This window comes from Bison bison, unplaced genomic scaffold, assembly GCF_000754665.1.
Source record: "Bison bison bison isolate TAMUID 2011002044 unplaced genomic scaffold, Bison_UMD1.0 scf7180017864338, whole genome shotgun sequence".
Classification (NCBI taxonomy): Eukaryota; Metazoa; Chordata; class Mammalia; order Artiodactyla; family Bovidae; genus Bison; species Bison bison.
In genome coordinates this window covers 2,376,146-2,394,229 of record NW_011494910.1, presented here as the reverse complement: position 1 = coordinate 2,394,229, position 18,084 = coordinate 2,376,146, and the positions used below count along the sequence as shown (strand labels likewise).

Genomic DNA, 18,084 nt, shown 5'->3' with positions numbered 1-18,084 from the left:
TGAGAGTCCCTTGGACTGCAAGGAGATCCAACCAGTCCATTGTGAAGGAGACCAGCCCTGGGATTTCTTGGGAAGGAATGATGCTAAAGCTGAAACTCCAGTACTTTGGCCACCTCATGCGAAGAGTTGACTCATTGGAAGAGACTCTGATGCTGGGAGGGATTGGGGGCAGGAGGAGAAGGGGACGACAGAGGATGAGATGGCTGGATGGCATCACTGACTCGATGGACGTGAGTTTGAGTGAACTCCGGGAGTTGGTGATGGACAGGGAGGCCTGGTGTGCTGCCATTCATGGGGTCACAAAGAGTCGGACACGACTGAGCAACTGAACTGAACTGAGCTGAAGCTTGAATGACTCCATTGTACTCACTATGTGAAAATTTCTTCCATCACCAAATATTGCTGGGAAAAGTAAGTGCTGCCCACATGTCTCCACTGGGAGAGGACAACTGGAAGTTTGCTCCAGGTCTCTCCGGGGCCCTGCCCTATGCGTCTGCTTTCTCTGCTGTTTCCTTTCACAGTAACAAACCGTAAACATGGGTAGGAGCGCTTGTCTGAGTTCCGTGAGTCCATCTGGCAAATCGTCGACCCTGCAGATGGTCCTGGGGTTCTCTAAAACCACAATCCCAGTTTATTCCCTAATTCAAACTCCAAGTGGACCCTGAGGGCCAAGCCTTTCTGTCCCAATCTCACTTTTCCATGTGTCCCCCAACAACAGTTTCTTTCCCTCACGAGGTTGAGGCCCGCAGAAGCTCCCCCCACTGACCCTAGGCTCCCCGTCAGAGGGCTCCATTTCCACTTGTCATGCTCTCTTTCCAGCTTCTGAGCCACTTCCCAACCACAAGTTCAGTTTTGGAACTAAACGTGTGATTCGGACATAACAGCTTATGAGCAATGACTTCCTGAAAGCCTATGAACAACTTGCCCTGAACTTGCCCAGTGGAGACGCCACGTGGTCTCAGCCTCCAGCAAGTCACTTCCCCTCTCCAGGCTTCGTTTCCACGACCACTGATCTCTGTAGACGCTTTACAAACCGCAGCAGGGCCTGCACATTTCAGGAAAGGACACTTTTTGGAGAGAGTACAGAGGCTAGCTATAGATAGAAGTCAGAAATCTGTCTCTGTTTCCTTTGTTCCCAGTTTCCTTAGAAAAGGAGTATTTTCTTTTATCACTAGCAAAGAAAAAGAAAATTTCAAGAAGGCTTGAAAAATAGAATATAATGCTTTCCCAGGTGCCTTTGGGAAAACAGGCCAGATGTATGTTAGAATTCAAAATTGTTCAGATTTTAGAAAGATAATTTGGTGCAAAACCATACCTTATGTAACAAGCCCAGTGACATCTGGGGCAACAGGTTGTAAATCAAACACATTGATGCTTCTGCCATGAAATGTTTGAATATTCACACTGAGTCAGATGAATAAAGCTGTAATTCATTGCCTTGCAATGGTTCAGGTCAGGTTTGCCTACCAAGTGACTTCAGGTTAAATTAGTGTCGCTACATATATGTTATGAAAAAATTCTATTCAGAGAACTTTTTGAATAGGTTAAATTTTTCACATTTTTTTTAAAATTTTTCTTCCAGTTGTACAGAGCTATGATTGACATGAAGCACTGTATACGTTTAAGGTGTGTAGTAGTAATGTGAGTCGCTCAGTCATGTCCAACTCTTTGCAACCCCATGAACTGTAGCCTGCCAGCTTCCTCTGTCCATGGGATTCTCCAGGCAAGAATACTGGAGTGGGTTGCTATTCCCTTCTCCAAGGGATCTTCCTGACCCAGGGATTGAACCTGGGTCTCTCACATTACAGGCAGATTCTTTACCATCTGAACTACAGGGAAACCCTCTTTAGATATATAGCATAATGCACACATCATAAAATACTATCAAATAAGTTTTGTGAATATTCATCAACTCCTATAAATGCAAAATTAAAGAAATAGAAAAAAATGTTTTTCCTCGTGATGAGAACGCTTAGGATTTATTCTCAACAATTTTAATATACAACACACAACAGTATTAATTATATTTATCATGCTATATGTTACATCTCTAGTACTTATTTATCTTATAACTGAGAATTGATACCTTTTGACTGCCTTCACCCAATTTCCCCTCCCCTCCCCTTCTACTTCTGGTTAACCACAAATTTGATCTGTTTTTCTACAAGTTCTTTTGTTTGTTTGTTTTTGAAGTATAATTAACCTACGACACTATGTTAGTTCCTGTTATACAGCATAGTGAATGGATATCTCTATGCATTTCAAAAAGCATTCCCCTTTCCCCACATCCTAGCCAACACTTGTTATTTGTTGTCTTTTTAGTAATGGCCATTCTAACAGACATGGTTTTGACTTGCTTTGCCCTGATGATTAGTGATGTTGAGCACCTTTTCAGGAATCTGTTGGCCTCTATATGCTTTTTGGAAACATATCTTCAGATCCCCCACTCATCTTAAATGGGATTTTTTTTTCCTGTTGAGCCATGAGTTCTTTACATATTTTGTGTACTAGCCCCTCATCAGATATGTGATTGCAAGTGTTTTTTCCCATTCTATAGGTTGCCTTTTCATTTTTGTTGATGGCTTTCTTTGCTGTACAGAAACTCTTTAGTTGATATAGAAATCTGTGCTTTAAAAATGGGGAGTGTCAGGAAATAGATATAGGAGTATCATTTCTATATATCACTGGAGTTAAGCTAGTATAACTCTGAAGCTGAATATAATGAGTTAAGATGTATTTGGTAGGACTTCCCTGGTGGTCCAGCGGCTAAGACTCTGCACTCTCAGTGCAGGGGGCCCAGGTTCGTTCCCTGGTCAGGGAACTAGATCCCACATGCTGCAACTAAGATCCAGTGCAGCCAAATATATATATAAGATGTATGGTAAAAGGCCTTAGGGCAACCATTAAAATAATTTTTAAAAGTTTAAAAAATACTAAAGAAATTTAAATGCTGCATTAAAATGATTCACTTAGTGCACAAGAAAAAAGTGAAAGAGGAAAAGAGAAAGAAAAAAGACTTGAGATGAATAGAAAATTAAAAGCAAAGTAACAAGTGTAAATCCAATTGTATCAATAAAACATTAAACAATCCAAATAAAGACAGAGATCGTCAGAATGTATTAAAAAAAAAAGATCCACCTGTATTTTTTCTATAAGACCCACACTTGGTTTTGAAAAATACAAATAAACCGAGAGAAGATATATCATGCAAACAGCAACCACAACAAAGCTAGAATGGCTATACTGACTGATGTCAGATAAAATAGACTTTAACACATACAAAAAAATGTTACCAGATATAAAGAAGAATATTTCACAATGACAAAAGGATCAATCCATCAGGAAGATATAAAAATTAAAGGGTCAATCCATCAGGAAGATATAAAAATTATAACCATATATGTATCTAATGGACAGGGAGGCCTGGTGTGCTGCAATTCATGGGGTCGCAGAGTCGGATACGACTGAGCGACTGAACTGAACTGAACTGAATTGATGTATCTGATGACAGACCACTAAAATACATGAAACAAAAACTGGCAGAAATGGAGAAATAAATAATTCAACAATAATGATTGGAGACTCCAATATCCCTTTTTCAAAAATAGAGCATCTAGATAGTTCAACTAGGAAATAGAAAACTTTAAGAACACTATAAACCAACCAGACCTAGTAGACATCTATGAAACACTGCCCCACAGTAGACTATATATTCTTCTCAAGTGCACATGGAGCGTTCTCCAGGATAGAGCATATACTAGCCTGTAAAACACGTCTCAGTTGCACTCTTGAGAGGGCAGAGCAAAGAAAACATGTTTACTAAACAACTTCTTTATGAGCATTCATAGCAACTTTATTTGTAATAGCCCAAAACTTGAAACAAGCCAGATGTCCTTGAACAGGTGAATGGTTAAAAAAATAAACAGTATATTCTCATAATTATTAAAGGTATTATTACTGAAAACCATATGAAAGTCTTACCACCCAAAGCCAATTCCTGCTACCACCCTGGTCAACAGCCCATCAACACCCTACCAACACACACACACTTCACACATGTCCGGCGGTTTTCTATCCCCTCCTCCCTGCACAGTGATCCTCAAAGGGAAGCTGTAGGTTCCAGAAGAGCACATCACAGTTTCCTGGGGTGAGGGGTTGAGGAAGGCTGTATGGTTTGAAAACTCCCAAAGTGACTCGCCTTCACCCCGCTACCTAGAGAACCCTTGGACACTTTACGCAAATGGGGTCATAGCACAGATGCTATTTTGAAAGCTGCTCTTTAAACTCTATATTATTATACCTAATGGCTGCACAGTATACATTTTTTGTTGTGGTGGTGGTGACAGAATTTTAAAACTGATTCCATGTTGGTGTTATTTAGGTTTTTTTCCTTTTGATAATATAAAACTTTGAAGTGAACATCTTTGTATATATAACTAGCACCTATATTAAATTCTATTAGTGGAATTTCTGGTTCAGTGCATTTGAACATTTAAAAAAATTAAAATGTAACGATAAAATACTTTCTAAGAAGATAGTGCAGATTTGTATTCCCATCAATGCTTATTGCCCACTCCAGTACTCTTGCCTGGAAAATCCCATGGATGGAGGAGCCTGGTAGGCTGCAGTCCATGGGGTCGCTAAGAGTCGGACACGACTGAGCAATTTCACTTTCACTTTTCACTTTCATGCATTGGAGAAGGAAATGGCAACGCACTCCATTGTTCTTGCCTGGAGAATCCCAGGGACGGGGGAGCCTGGTGGGCTGCCATCTATGGGGTCACACAGAGTCGGACACGACTGAAGCAACTTAGCAGCAGCAGCAGCAATGCTTATTGTTGATAGTTTAGTCTTATGAGTACCCCTCACAGCCTTTAAGTATTGCTTCTAGGCTCCTGACCTCAAATAAAGATGCTAATACGGCTCTTTGACTGCTTAGCCACATCCAGGAGCCCGCCACACCCTTTTCCCTTTCCCACAGGCCATGCTCTTCACTTCTCTCTCCTGCCACCTGCTGCTGAAACAGGAGAAGTTCATAAGGGCACACCCGAGACCAAGCAGCTGCAACCCCAGGCCTTCCTGGGCATGGAGGAACCTGTCCTCAGATCCTCCCAGTCTGTCCTACATGGACCAGGGCCACAGAAAGTGAGGCCCCTGGACTTCAGTGCAAAAGGAGGCCTGGGTCAGAGCCCAGAGGAGACCCTAGTGCAAGGGCAGAAGGGCTCAGAGGCATGAGCTCTAGATCTGGTCTGTCTCTGATCTGCTGTTGGGCATGAGTGCTCCTTCTTGCCCTTCAGTGTATCCCCAGTAAAATGAGAGGTCAGCCTAGGCCAGTGTTCTGCAAACTTCAGATGATGACCCCTTAATGAGCTGTGAATTCTATTTATTAAGTTGTAAAAAGACTTTAAAAATTATTTATTTTTTAATTGAAGGATAATTGTTTTACAGAATTTTGCTCTTTTCTGTCAAACCTCAACAAGAATCAGCCGTAGGTATACATACGTCCCCTTCCTTTTGAACCTCCCTCCCATCGCCCTCCCCACCCGTCCCCTCTAGGTTGATACAGAGCCCCTGTTTGAGTTTCCTGAGCTATACAGCAAATCTCCGTTGGCTATCTATTTTACATATGGTCGTGTAAGTTTCCATGTTACTCTCTCCGTACATCTCACTCTGTGCATCTCACCCTCTCCTCCCCTCTCCCCATGTCTATAAGCTTTTTCTCTATGTCAGTTTCTCCACTGTTGCCTTGTAAATAAATTCTTCAGTACCATTTTTCTAGATTCCCTATATATGTGTTAGTATACGATATTTATCTTTCTCTTCTTATTACTTACTTCACTCTGTATAATAGGCTTTAGGTTCATCCACCTCATTAGAACTGACTCAAATGTGTTCTTTTTATGGCTGAGTATTCCACTGTATTCCAATGGAATATACACAAGGTTCCATTGTGTCTATATACCACAACTTCTTTATCCATCATCTGTCATTGCACTGCTAGATTGCTTCCATGTTCTAGCTATTGTAAATAGTGGTACAATGAACAATGGGATGCCTGTGTCTTTTTCAATTTTGGTTTTCTCAGGGTATATGCCTACAAGTGGGATTGCTAGGTCATATGGTGGTTTTATTCCTGGTTTTTAAAGGAATTTCCATACTCTCTTCCATAGTGGCTGTATCAATTTATATTCCCACCAACAGTGCAAGAGTGTTCCCTTTTCTCCACACCCTCTCCAGCATTTATTGTTTGTAGACTTTGTGATGAGGGCCATTCTGACCAGTGTGAGGTGATACCTCATTGTATTTTTGATTTGCATTTCTCTAATAATGAGCAATGTTGACCATCTTTTCATGTATTTGCTAGCCACCTGTATGTCTTCTTTGGAGAAATGTCTGTTTAGGTCTTTTCCCCACTTTTTGATTGGGTTGTTTGTTTTTCTGGTATTGAGTTGTATGAGCTGCTTGTATATTTTGGAAATTAATCCTTTGTCAGTTGTTTCATTTGCTTTTATTTTCTCTCATTCTGAGGGTTGTCTTTTCACCTTGCTTATAGTTTCCTTTGCTGTGGGAAAGCTTTTAAGTTTAATCAGGTCCCACTTGTTTCCTTTTATTTTTATTTCCATTACTCTAGGAGATGGGTCACAGAGAACCTTGCTTTGCTTTATGTCATCAAGTGTTCTGCCTGTGTTTTCCTCTAAGAGTTTTATAGTTTCTGGTCTTACATTTAGGTCTTTAATCCATTTTGATTTTACCTTGTGTATGCTGTTAGGAAGTGTCCTAATTTCATTCTTTTACAGGGAGCTGTCCAGTTTTTCCAGCACCATTTATTGAAGAGGTTCTTTGTCCCATTGTATTCTTTTGCCTCTTTTTCAAAAATAAGGTACCCATAGGTGCGTGGGTGCCGGGAGCCAGCACAGGAGTTCCCACCCATGACAAAGGTCATGCGGAGAGGCCTGATACGCAAAGGCAAGTCAGGACTCGAGGGGCCCCCTGGATCTGCTTGAGCATCTACCCCCAAACCAGAACCTGTTTTATTATTTTACGACTTCACCAACTCCTCTGACATTAACGGGGGCTATCCTGACCACCTTTCTCTGAAGGAAATCAACTTAAAGCTCTGGTTAATTAGCCTCCTGGGCATAGTAGGAGTGTTTCAATCCAAACCCCTCAGATGGCTCTCTAACTTGCCTGACACGTTTATCCAGACTCCTACAGCTATGCATACGATTGTTTACAGCCTCCCAACCACGAGAGGCATGGGAAGCTTAAGATATTCAAATAGTATACAGCCTCTCGGGGAGTTAGAAATTATTAGAATAGAACTGGTGAAGGATTTCATTGTTGAGCCAATGCTTACTGCCAAGTTTCCTTATCCCTTACCCATTATGTCCCTGGGAGTATATTAATTAATATAGTTGGTATATAGAAAAAATAAGTAGTGGCCTTGGTGTTAACAACCTTAGACCCTTGAGGCAGTAACTTCTTTCCTTGCTACAGCCCACTGCACCTTTGCCCTACAGGAAGGCAACTTTATCTAGTGCTTTCAGAGAGTGGCGCCAAACTTTAGAAAAATTACTTTTAAAGAAAATAAGTTTTCTGGTTAACTAACCTTTATCAGAACAAAGAGTCATAAAATGTTAATAGGCCTCCTGGCCAGAAGATGATGTAAATCACCTAAAGCATTTGTATACGATAAGTTTGCAGAAAAGAAAGCCCGGTCTCGATAAGGATGAAGGACTGCCAACTTTGCATGACTTTACACCCCCTGTTATCCTCTATGCACAACTCAAGGTAAATAAGCTCCCTTTGAAAATAAAGCTACGGGCCTTGCTCATCAGGCTTGGTCTCCCATGTTGTTCTTGCTTCCCTTTCTCTCCTTTTCTTCTCTGTTCTTCCTTCAGGATGACTGGATGGAGCATGGGGGCTCTCTGAGACCACTTACCTGCCTGGGCTTCTAAGACCCACTCGAGAAGGTGCCTAAGGTGGGGCACCTTCAGCTATTCGAGAGGGCGCCTGCGGCCTCCGTGGTCAGAGCAAGTTCGGTGTCACGAACTTCATTGGTTTCCCACGTAAACCAGTCAGGTCAAGCCTCTGTCTCTGCCCTTTTATCTATCCTTCCAAACGCCAACGCCGTCCTCCTGGGGATATCCCTGGATCCAACCGGGGCTGGTCGCCGGTACGTGGGTTTATTTCTGGGCTTTCTATCTTGTTCCATTGGTCTGTATTTCTGTTTTTGTGCCAGTACCATACTGTCTTAATGACTGTAGCTTTGTAGTATAATCTGAAGTCAGGAAGGTTGATTCCTCCCACTCCATTCTTCTTTCTCAAGACTACTTTGGCTAATTGGGGCCTTTTCTGTTTCCATGTGAATTGTGAAATTTTTTGTTCTAGTTCTGTGAAAAATGCCATTGGTAATTTGATAGGGATCACATTGAACCTGTAGATTGCATTTGGTAGTATAGGCATTTTCACAATATTGATTCTTCCTACCCAGGAACATGGACTATCCCTCCATCTATTTATGTCATCTTTGATTTCTTTCATCAGTGTCTTATAATTTTCCATGTACAGTTCTTTTGTTTCCTTAGGTGAGTTTATTCCTAGATATTTAATTCTTTTTGTTGAAATGATGAATGGGATTGATTCCTTAATTTCTCTGATTTTTCATTGTTATAGAAATGCAAGTGATATCTGTATTGATTTTGTATCCTGTGACTGCTAAATTCACTGATTAGTTCTAGTCATTTTCTGATAGTATCTTTAGGGTTTTCTGTGTACAGTATCATGTCATCTGCAAACAGTGAGAGTTTTACTTCTTTTCCGATCTGGATTCCTTTTATTTCTTTTTCTTCTCTGATTGCTGTAGCTAAGACTTCCAGAACTATGTTGAATAATAGTGGTGAAAGTGGACACCCTTGTCTTGTTCCTGATCTTAGGGGGAATGCTTTCAGTTTTTCACCATTGAGAATAATGTTTGCTGTAGGCTTATTATATATTGCCTTTACTATGTTGAGGTAGGTTCCTTCTATGCCCATTTTTTGAAGAGTTTTAATCATAAATGGGTGCTGAATTTTGTCAAGGCTTTTTCTGCATCTATTGAGATTATCATATGGCTTTTATCTTACAATTTATTGATATGGTGTATTACATTGACTGATTTACATATATTGAAGAATCCTTGCATCCCTGGAATAAACTCAACTTGATCATGGTGTATGAGCTTTTTAATGTGTTGTTGAATTCTGTTTGCTAAAATTTTGTTGAGGAGTTTTGCATCTATGTTCATCAGTGATATTGGCCTGTAGTTTTCTTTTTTTGTGTTGTCTTTGTCTGGTTTTGGTATCAGAGTGATAGTGGTCTCATAGAATGAGTTTGTAAGTGTTCCTTCCTCTGCAATATTTTGAAAAAGTTTTAGAAGATTAGGCATTAGCTCTTCTCTAAATGTTGGATAGAATTCTCCTGTGAAGCCATCTGGTCCTGCGTTTGTTTTTTGGGAGATTTTTGATCACAGCTTCAATTTCAGTGCTTGTAATTGGGTTGTTCATAATTTCTACTTCTTCCTATTTCACTCTTGGAAGATTGAACTTTTCTAAGAATTTCTTCAAGGTTATCCATTTTATTGCCATATAGTAGTTCATAACAGTCTCTTATAATCCTTTGTATTTCTTCATTATCTGTTGTAACCTCTCCTTTTTCATTTCTAATTTTGTTGATTTGATTCGTCTCTTTTTTTTCTTGATGAGTCTGGCTAAAGGTTTGTCAATTTTGTGTATCTTCTTAGAGAACCAGCTTCTAGTTTTATTAATCTTTACTATTGTTTCTTTCATTTCTTTTTATTTCTGCTCTGGTCCTTATGATTTCTTTCCTTCTGCTAATTTGAGGTTTTCTTTTTTGTTCTTCTTTTTCCAGTTGTTTTAGGTGTAAAGTTAGGTTGTCTATTCAATGTTTTTCTTGTTTCTTGAGGTAGGATTGTATTGCTATAAACTTCCCTCTTAGAACTGCTTTTGCTGCATCCCATAGATTTTAAGTTGTGTTTTCATTGTCATTTGTTTCTAGAAATTATTTGATTTCCCTTTAGATTTCTTCAGTAACCTGTTGGTTATTTAGAAATGTATTGTTTAATCTCCATGTGTTTGTGTTTTTTACAGTTTTTTTCTTGTAATTGATATCTAGTCTCATAGCGTTGTGGTCAGAAAAGATGCTTGATATGATTTTTGTTTTCTTAAATTTACTAAGGTTTGATTGTGACCCAAGAGGTGGTCTATCCTGGAGAATGTTCCATGTGCACTTGAGAAGAAGGTGTATTCTTCTGCATTTGGATGGAATGTCCTGAAAATATCAATGAGATCCATCTCATCTAATGTGTCATTTAAGACTTGTGTTTCCTTATTAATTTTCTGTTTTGATGATCTGTCCACTGGTGTGAGTGGGGTGTTAAAGTCTCCTACTACTATTGTGTTACTGTCAATTTCTCCTTTTATGTCTGTTAGTGTTTGTCTTATGTACTGAGGTGCTCCTATGTTGGGTGCATAGATATTTACAATTGTTATGTCTTCCTCTTGGATTGAGCCCTTGATCATTATGTAGTGCCCTCCCTTACCTCTTGTAATACTCTTTATTTTAAGGTCTACTTTGTCTGATATGAGGATTGCTAATTCAGCTTTCTTTTGCTTCCCATTTGCATGGAATATATTTTTCCATCCTCTCAGTTTCAGTCTATATGTATCTTGAGGTCTAAAGTGGGTTTCTTGTAGACAGCATATATATGGGTCTTGTTTTTGCATGCATTCAGCCAGTCTGTGTCTTTTGGTTGCAGCATTTAATCCATTTATATTTAAAGTAATTATGGATATATGTGTTTCTATTGCCATTTTCTTAATTGTTTGGGGTTTGGTTTTGTAGATCTTTTTCTTCTCTTATATTTCTTGACTATATAAGTCCCTTTAACATTTGTTGTAAAGCTGGTTTGGTGGTACTGAATTCTCTTAACTTTTGCTTGTCTGAAAAACTTTTTATTTCTCCATCAATTTTGAATGAGATCCTTGGTGGGTACAGTAATCTTGGTTGTAGATTTTTCCCTTTCAGTACTTTAAATATACTCTGCCATTCCCTTCTGGCCTGCAGAGTTTCTGCTGAAAGATTGGCTGTTAAATGTATGGAGTGTCCCTTGTATGTTACTTGTTGCTTTTCCTTTACTGCTTTTAATATTCTTTCTTTGTGTTTAGTCTTTGTTAGTTTGATTAGTATGTATCTTGGTGTGTTTCTCCTTGGGTTTATCCTGTTTGGGACTCTGCTCCTCTTGGACTTGATTGACTATTTCCTTTTCCCTGTTGGGGAAATTTTCAACTATAATCTCTCCAAAAATTTTCTCATATCCTTTCTTTTCTCTTCCTCTTCTGGGCCCCCTATTCAAATGTTGGTGCATTTGATATTGTCCCAGAGGTCTCTGAGACTATCCTCAGTTCTTGTCATTCTTTTTACTTTATTCTGTTCTTCAGAAGTTATTTCCACCATTTTATCTTCCAGCTCACTGATTCGTTCTGCTTCAGATATTCTGCTATTGATTCCTTTTACAGTATTTTTAATTTCAGTAATTGTGTCATCTGTCTATGTATGTTTATTCTTTAATTCTTCTAGGTCTTCTTTAATTGATTCTTGCATTTTCTCCATTCCATTTTCAGTGTTTTTGATCTTTACTATCATTATTATGATTCTTTTTCAGGTAGTTTGCCTATTTCTTCTTCATTTATTTGGACTTCTGTGTTTCTAGTTCCTTCATTTGTGTAGTATTTCTCTGCCTTTGCATTATTATTTTTTTAAATTTACCCTGTTTAAGGTCTCCTTTTCCCAGGCTTCAGAGTTGAATTTTTTCTTCCTTTTGGCTTCTGCCCTCCTAAGTTTGGTCCAGTGGTTTGTGTAAGCTTCATATAGGGTGACATTTGTGCTGAGTTTTGTTTCTGTTTTTTTTTTTTTTTCCTCTGATGGGCAAGGCTGAGTGAGGTGGTACTCCTGTCTGCTGATGACTGGGTTTGTATTTTTGCTTTGTTTGTTGTTTAGATGAGGCGTCCTGCACAGGGTGCTACTGGTGGTTGGGTGATGCTGGGTCTTGTATTCAAGTGGTTTCCTTTGTGTGAGTTCTCACAGTGCTCCCACTCCAAAGGCTCGGGGCTTGATCTCTGGTCAGGAATGAAGATCCCACAAGTGGTTTGTTATGGCATTAAGTGAGATTAAAACAAGTATCCAAAAACGAGAAACCAAAGATGAACCCCAGACAAATGGCAGTTACAAAATCAGGCAAATAATAATTAAAATAATGGAATTACACATACACATATACACTCATAAGCAAAATTAAAACAGTCCAACAAAAATAAAGTACAATAGATTGACCCAGAGAACAGAGGAAACCAAAAATGATATCTACCAGTTAAGAGCAAAACTAACTAAAGCACAAACTGGAAAACAAAACTACATCAAAGTGCCAAGTGGGGAATAAAGCAATGAAAACAAAACTAACAAATACGTTGAGAGGAAAGGAAAGAAAGAAAAGAAAGAAAAAACAGATATGCAAAGTTAAATAGAGGGAGATAAAGAAGATTTATATACATTAAAGATTAACTGCAAGGGTAAAAGAACAGTAGGAAAAGCAAACAAAGGAATAAATGTAGAAATAATAATAATAGATTTTAAAAAATTAAAATTAAAAAGAGAGAGAGAAAAAAAAAGGAAAACTCCACAGAACTGCAAAAGCCTGATGTAGAAGCAGAGGTATATAACAATAAAAAGTATGGTTAAAAAAAAAAAAAACTCAAAAACTTAATTAGATTTCATAGTGCCAATAAAACAGACAACTACAACAGAAGGGGAAAAAATCCAAAAGAAACTACAAAACAAGTCAAAAAATAAGAATGATAAATGTTTTTCTTGAGTCACTGCTGTCAGAGTCCTTTCCCTCGCTGGGAGTCACAGTCCACCTTACCTCCCTAGGATGCCCTCCAACACTGTGCTGATCTCTAGACCTGCTGTGGGGGCAGCTCAGATTCTAATCTGGTCCTTCTCCTGTGTGTTCTTGCCTCCAATGTCCACAGCTATCAGAACTAGTGCATTTTCTTTTATGGGCATTCTCAGTGTCATTTTATATGTTCCATAGACACAGAGTCTGCCTAGTTTATCCTGTGGATTTAATCTGCAGCTTGTACAGCTGGTGGGAAGGTTTTGGGTCTTCTTCCTTTGTCACACTGCCCGTGGGTTTCAATTGTGGTTTTATTTCCACCTCTGCTTGTGGGTCGTCCACTGGGGTTTGCTCCTGAGTCTGCCCTGGAGGACTTGGGTTTGCCCCTGTGAGGGCCAGGTGTGGAGGTGGTGCAGCTGCTTGGGTCACAGGGGTTCTGGCAGCACTAGGTACTCAGGGGAGTTGGTGGCTAGGGCAGCAGGAAATATAGTGCTGTAGGAGGGCATGGCAACCAGTATTGGCTAGTACGCTCCAGTGCTCTTGCCTGGAGAAGCCCACTGACACAGAAGCCTGGCTGGCCACGGTCCAGAGGGTTGCAAAGAGTTGGACACGACCGAAGTGACCCTGCGCGCATAGATGAAGACTTTTTGCCTGTGGCAGCTGTGCCCCGTGAGAGGTGAGCGTGAAGGTGGTGCAGCTGCTTGGCTGTGGGGACCCTGGCGGTGCCAAGTGTGCAGGGACACAGACTGCCTCCACGGCAGGAGTTATGGCCCTATCACAGTCTTTCCTCGAGCCTCTTGTAGCTGGCGATCAAAAGGCCTCCTTGGCCAGTCTTTCTCCATAGTTCTGCCCGTTTAGCCACTTAGAGGCCTCCTTTGCCTGGGGTCCTTCTCTGTTGCTCAGCGTCAGGCACACAGAGGGGCCCCCCTGGCTGGGGTCCTTCTCTGTAGATCAGTGCATAAGATGTTTGATGGGCCAGCCTATTGTTCAGCTGCTGATGCTGGCCTGTGGGGAGAGAGAGGCTACGGTGATGGCTCCACCCTCCACGTGTGACTCAGCAGTATCGCCTTGCTTCCATGGCTGCCTGGCTTTCCTCCACAGGCATTTCCCACCACAGTTCTCTTCCCTCACATCCCTTCCATCTGTCTCTCCGCAGTCAACAGCAGCTCTTGCCCTGAGATTGCTCCACAATCCCCAATCTCCAGCTCCTAGTCACTGCCCCTTCCAGGGGACCAGCGTCCCTGTCCAGGCCAGGGTCTGTATGGCTGCTGCAAGGACTGTCTGATTCTCATTCCATGTAGGCCGCCACAGATCAGCTGTTTCACTCTCAGCCTTAAAATGTTTCTCCTCTGACCCAGACAGTTGCCCCAGTGCGGGGATGGGACCCCTGCTTCGGTTCCCCGACCCGCCGAGGGCTGGTCCAGTCCCACTAACACTCCTGTTTTCCCCCTGGTTCCTTCATCCTCCCGAGTTTTGCGTGAGTATATGTATTCTTTTCCGCTGGTCAGGTCCTCCTGTCCACTCTCAGCTGGTGCTGTGCATGCACGTCTGTGTCTGGAGGTGTATTCCTGATGTATCAGAGGGGAGAGATGCACTCCACGTCACCTACTCCTCTGCCATCTTGTTCTCTGTGAAAAGATTTTTTTTTTTTTTTTTAATGGAAAGGTCAAGATAGAAAATTTGGGGAATGACAAAATACACTGAACAAGTATTGCTTCCTGAACCTTCTCTATGTAGCGTGTCTTGGGTTGTTATGCTGTAGTTTATTTCTTACCGAAGGCTTTGGCCAGTATGGGCAGTAGATGGTCTGCCAGTCTCAGGAGACCAGAGGGTCCTCCCAGCTGGCGTTTGCAGTTGTAACTGGGGCTGTTCCCGTGAGAAGGTCCCACCATGTGGCGACAGCTTTGGTGCTGTTCTGACACAGTCTTCTTTCTCTTGCTCCTCCACTTGGCTGCTCTAAGATGGCAGGAAGCCCCAGCTCTAATGGAGAAGACTGGTGAGTTTCCTATGAAGCCCCGGAGCAGCAACCACCACCACCTACAGCACCTGAGTCATAATTCCCTTAGAGCACCTCCTTCTCAGGGATGCCCGGTATGGGTGGGGCTGTCTACACATTTGCCTATGTTACTGACCTGGCAGAGGCAGTCGGTGGAGTCACAGTGCCAGGGAAAGACCCCTTTCCCAGCTCAGTATCACTCCGCCAAAACTGAAGAGGGCAGTTGCCGGGGTCCAGCCCTGGTGGATCCAGGGAATTCGAAGCGGGGACGGCGTCGGCGAGGATCAGGAAACAACTGCTTAATTAAACATTAATTAAGGATATAAAGAGTAATAGAATAAGGATAGCTCAGTGAGAAAATTTAGTGGAGAAAAGAGGCTGAATAATTCAGCCAGAAGGTGAGACAAAGAACGACATGGGGAGACCAAGTTTCGGTGAACAAGGCCCGCACTTTATTTTCCAAAGTAGTTTTTATACCTTAAGTTATGCATAGAGGATAATGGGGGAAGGGGTAGAGTCATGCAGTAAGCCAGGCTTTCTTCCTGCAAACTTATCATATGCAAAAGTTCAGGTGATTTGCATCATCTTCTGGCCCGGAGGCCTGTTAACATTTTAAGACCCTTTCTTCAGAAAACTTATTTTTCTCTAAAGGTGATTAGTCAGGTGCCACCTTCCAAAAGCATTAGATAAAGTTGCATTCCTATAGGGCAAAGGTGTGGTGGGCTATAACAAGAAAAAGAATTAACTCAAGGGTCCAAGTTTACAAACATTAAAGCTACTACTTACATCAATTATATTAATCAATACACTGCCAGGGACACAGCAGGTAAGGGATATGGAAACTTAGCAGCAAACATTGGCCCAACAAGTGAAAAACCCTTCACCAATACAATTTCTAATCAATCTTTTAACTGCTCAAAGTAATCTGTTTTTAGACAGTTTAGAACATCTCATGCCTCTCACAGTTGGGAGGCTCTGAACAATCACATGTGGCCGGAAAAACCTATTCAGGCAGGCTAGAGGACTTCCAAAGGAGTTTGTAGGTTGAAACACTGTCACACCCAGGAATTATTAACTGGAGCTGTAAGCTAACTCTTTTTTCAGAGAGAGGTAGTGGTGAGAGCACCCGTAAAGTCAGAGGTGTAGGTGAGAGCACAAAGCAGAAAGTAGGCAGACTCTGGTTTTGGGGGTAGATGCTCAAGAATTTCCAGAGGGACTCCTGAGGCTCGATCCCGCCTTTGCGTATGCCGAGCCTCCTTCCTCATGACCTTTGCCACGGATGGAGTTCCTCACGCCGGCTCCCGGCAGGCAGTGAAAACCCACGAGTAGGGATGAGGAGGGTGCAGCAGGTCTAGAGGCCCTGGATGCCCTAACCTAGGTCCCCTTGTGCTCCAGAAGGCTAGGGTGAGAGAGGAGACTGGGAGCTGCTTAACTTGCTCAGGGAGCCTCTGATCCTGCTTCAGGACTGAAGACAGTGGGTTCTGCTGTAGGATCAAGTTCTGAGGAAGCTGCAGAGGGCAGGAGCTGCCACCAGAGAGCAGCAGAGCACTGCTGTTGGAAGTGTGGGCTCTCTTTTCCCGGCTCTTAAAGGTGGCAGGACACCAAGGACCTCTAGAGACGACGCGAGAGACTCTGACTTTTAAGACAGGTTGCCTACCAGGGATCTGCTGGACCTAGCTTGCATAGGCTTGCAAGAACTGATGTTTGAATTTTCAAAACATTTGCAAGCCAGTTGTTAAACACAGCCATTGTTAAATCTTGCAATGAAATAAATTATATTTTAAGAAAGTAACAAATACTAAACACTCCCCACTTTCCAATTATTATACTACAATTAATTATCTGTGTTTCTGAAGTTTATTAAGGTTATTCAGTCTGTGTGGTGAAATGCCGTATAGCATTGTGCTACCATGTACAGTGACATCACTCTGCCAGCCTGAAATCCGTCACAGTGGGAGAATTTACACAGCGGGAATCAGAAAAAGCTACAAATTAGGGAGTCTCCTTCTTCTTTTGGAGAGCAGTTGTTAACTTACCAGCACATCCTGTCTCCAGTTCTGTGATCTTCCCCCATCCCAACCAGCCATTCCCACCAACGTCAGAGAGTCTTCTTCAGCACAGAGAGATTCAAGACATGGCTCTGACCCTTAGCACCGAGAACACTTAATGACCTCACCTAGACAAGCGGACATGAAAGAACTTACAGCTGAGACGAGTTCAGAAGGACTCTGAGGCAGGGTCACGGGCTTCGCCATCACCCCCAGGCACCGCGACCCCTGCCATATGGGTGGTAGGTGAAGAAGAGATGGTTGGCCTGGAGAAAAGACATGGGAGAGAAAACAGCTCGGTAAAAACTCAAAGGGCTGGCTGTGAGTGATGGTTCAGATCCAGGATATAGAATTAGGGGCAAAAATACTGAGTTGACTTTATGTGAAGAAGAACCTCAACTAGGGCTGTTTGGAGATGGAAACACAGGGCTCCAAGTGCTACTTCCTCCCCAGTGGCTGGGATGCATAAAAAGAATTGAAGACTCCGACAAGAATCAACTAAACTCTTACTACTCAAAGTGTGGTCCACAGATTAGTATCATAGGCTCACCTGGAAACTCGTTAGAAATGCAGGGTCTCGGGCCCCATGCCAGACCTACTGAATCAGAACCCACATGTTAATGAGGTCCCCACGTGATGGTTTCAGAAGCGTTAAACTGAATTACCTTTCAGATGTCTTTGAGGGAGTTACTCATTACATTATCGCTTATATTGGCACCTTATATGGAAATAATCTAACTATAATTTGGAGAACTGGTTAGTAAAGCATATCCACATGCTAGAATCACTATTCGCACAATAAAAAGAATGAGATGATTTATGCACTGGTAAGAATGAGATCCAAGCTACATTGTTACATGAAAAAGCAGGCATTCCTAAAATCAAAATGTGTTCCAGATCATCAATCAAGTATTTAAAAAAAAGAAAAAAAAAACTCTGAAAGAACTGAAAGAATCATAAAAGAAAATACTAACAAACCACACATTTCCACCTGGCAAAAAACAAAGCAAACAAGTGCAAATGACAGATTTAGAGAGCGTTTGCAACATCATAGATAAGAGGTCACTTTAATAAACAAGGATTTGTTT

At 41.6% G+C, this 18,084-nt stretch overlaps 1 protein-coding gene across 1 annotated transcript in view; it reads right to left on the bottom strand.

Annotated features, from left to right (window-relative positions):
* The window catches only part of LOC104998870 (partitioning defective 6 homolog beta-like), a 33,247-nt gene extending 18,403 nt beyond the window's left edge, over positions 1-14,844 (bottom strand). The window contains exon 1 of the mRNA XM_010854256.1: positions 14,727-14,844. Coding sequence (XP_010852558.1) covers positions 14,727-14,844 — 118 coding nt within the window. The remainder of the gene's footprint in view (positions 1-14,726) is intronic.
* Between the last annotated feature and the right edge of the window lie 3,240 nt (positions 14,845-18,084).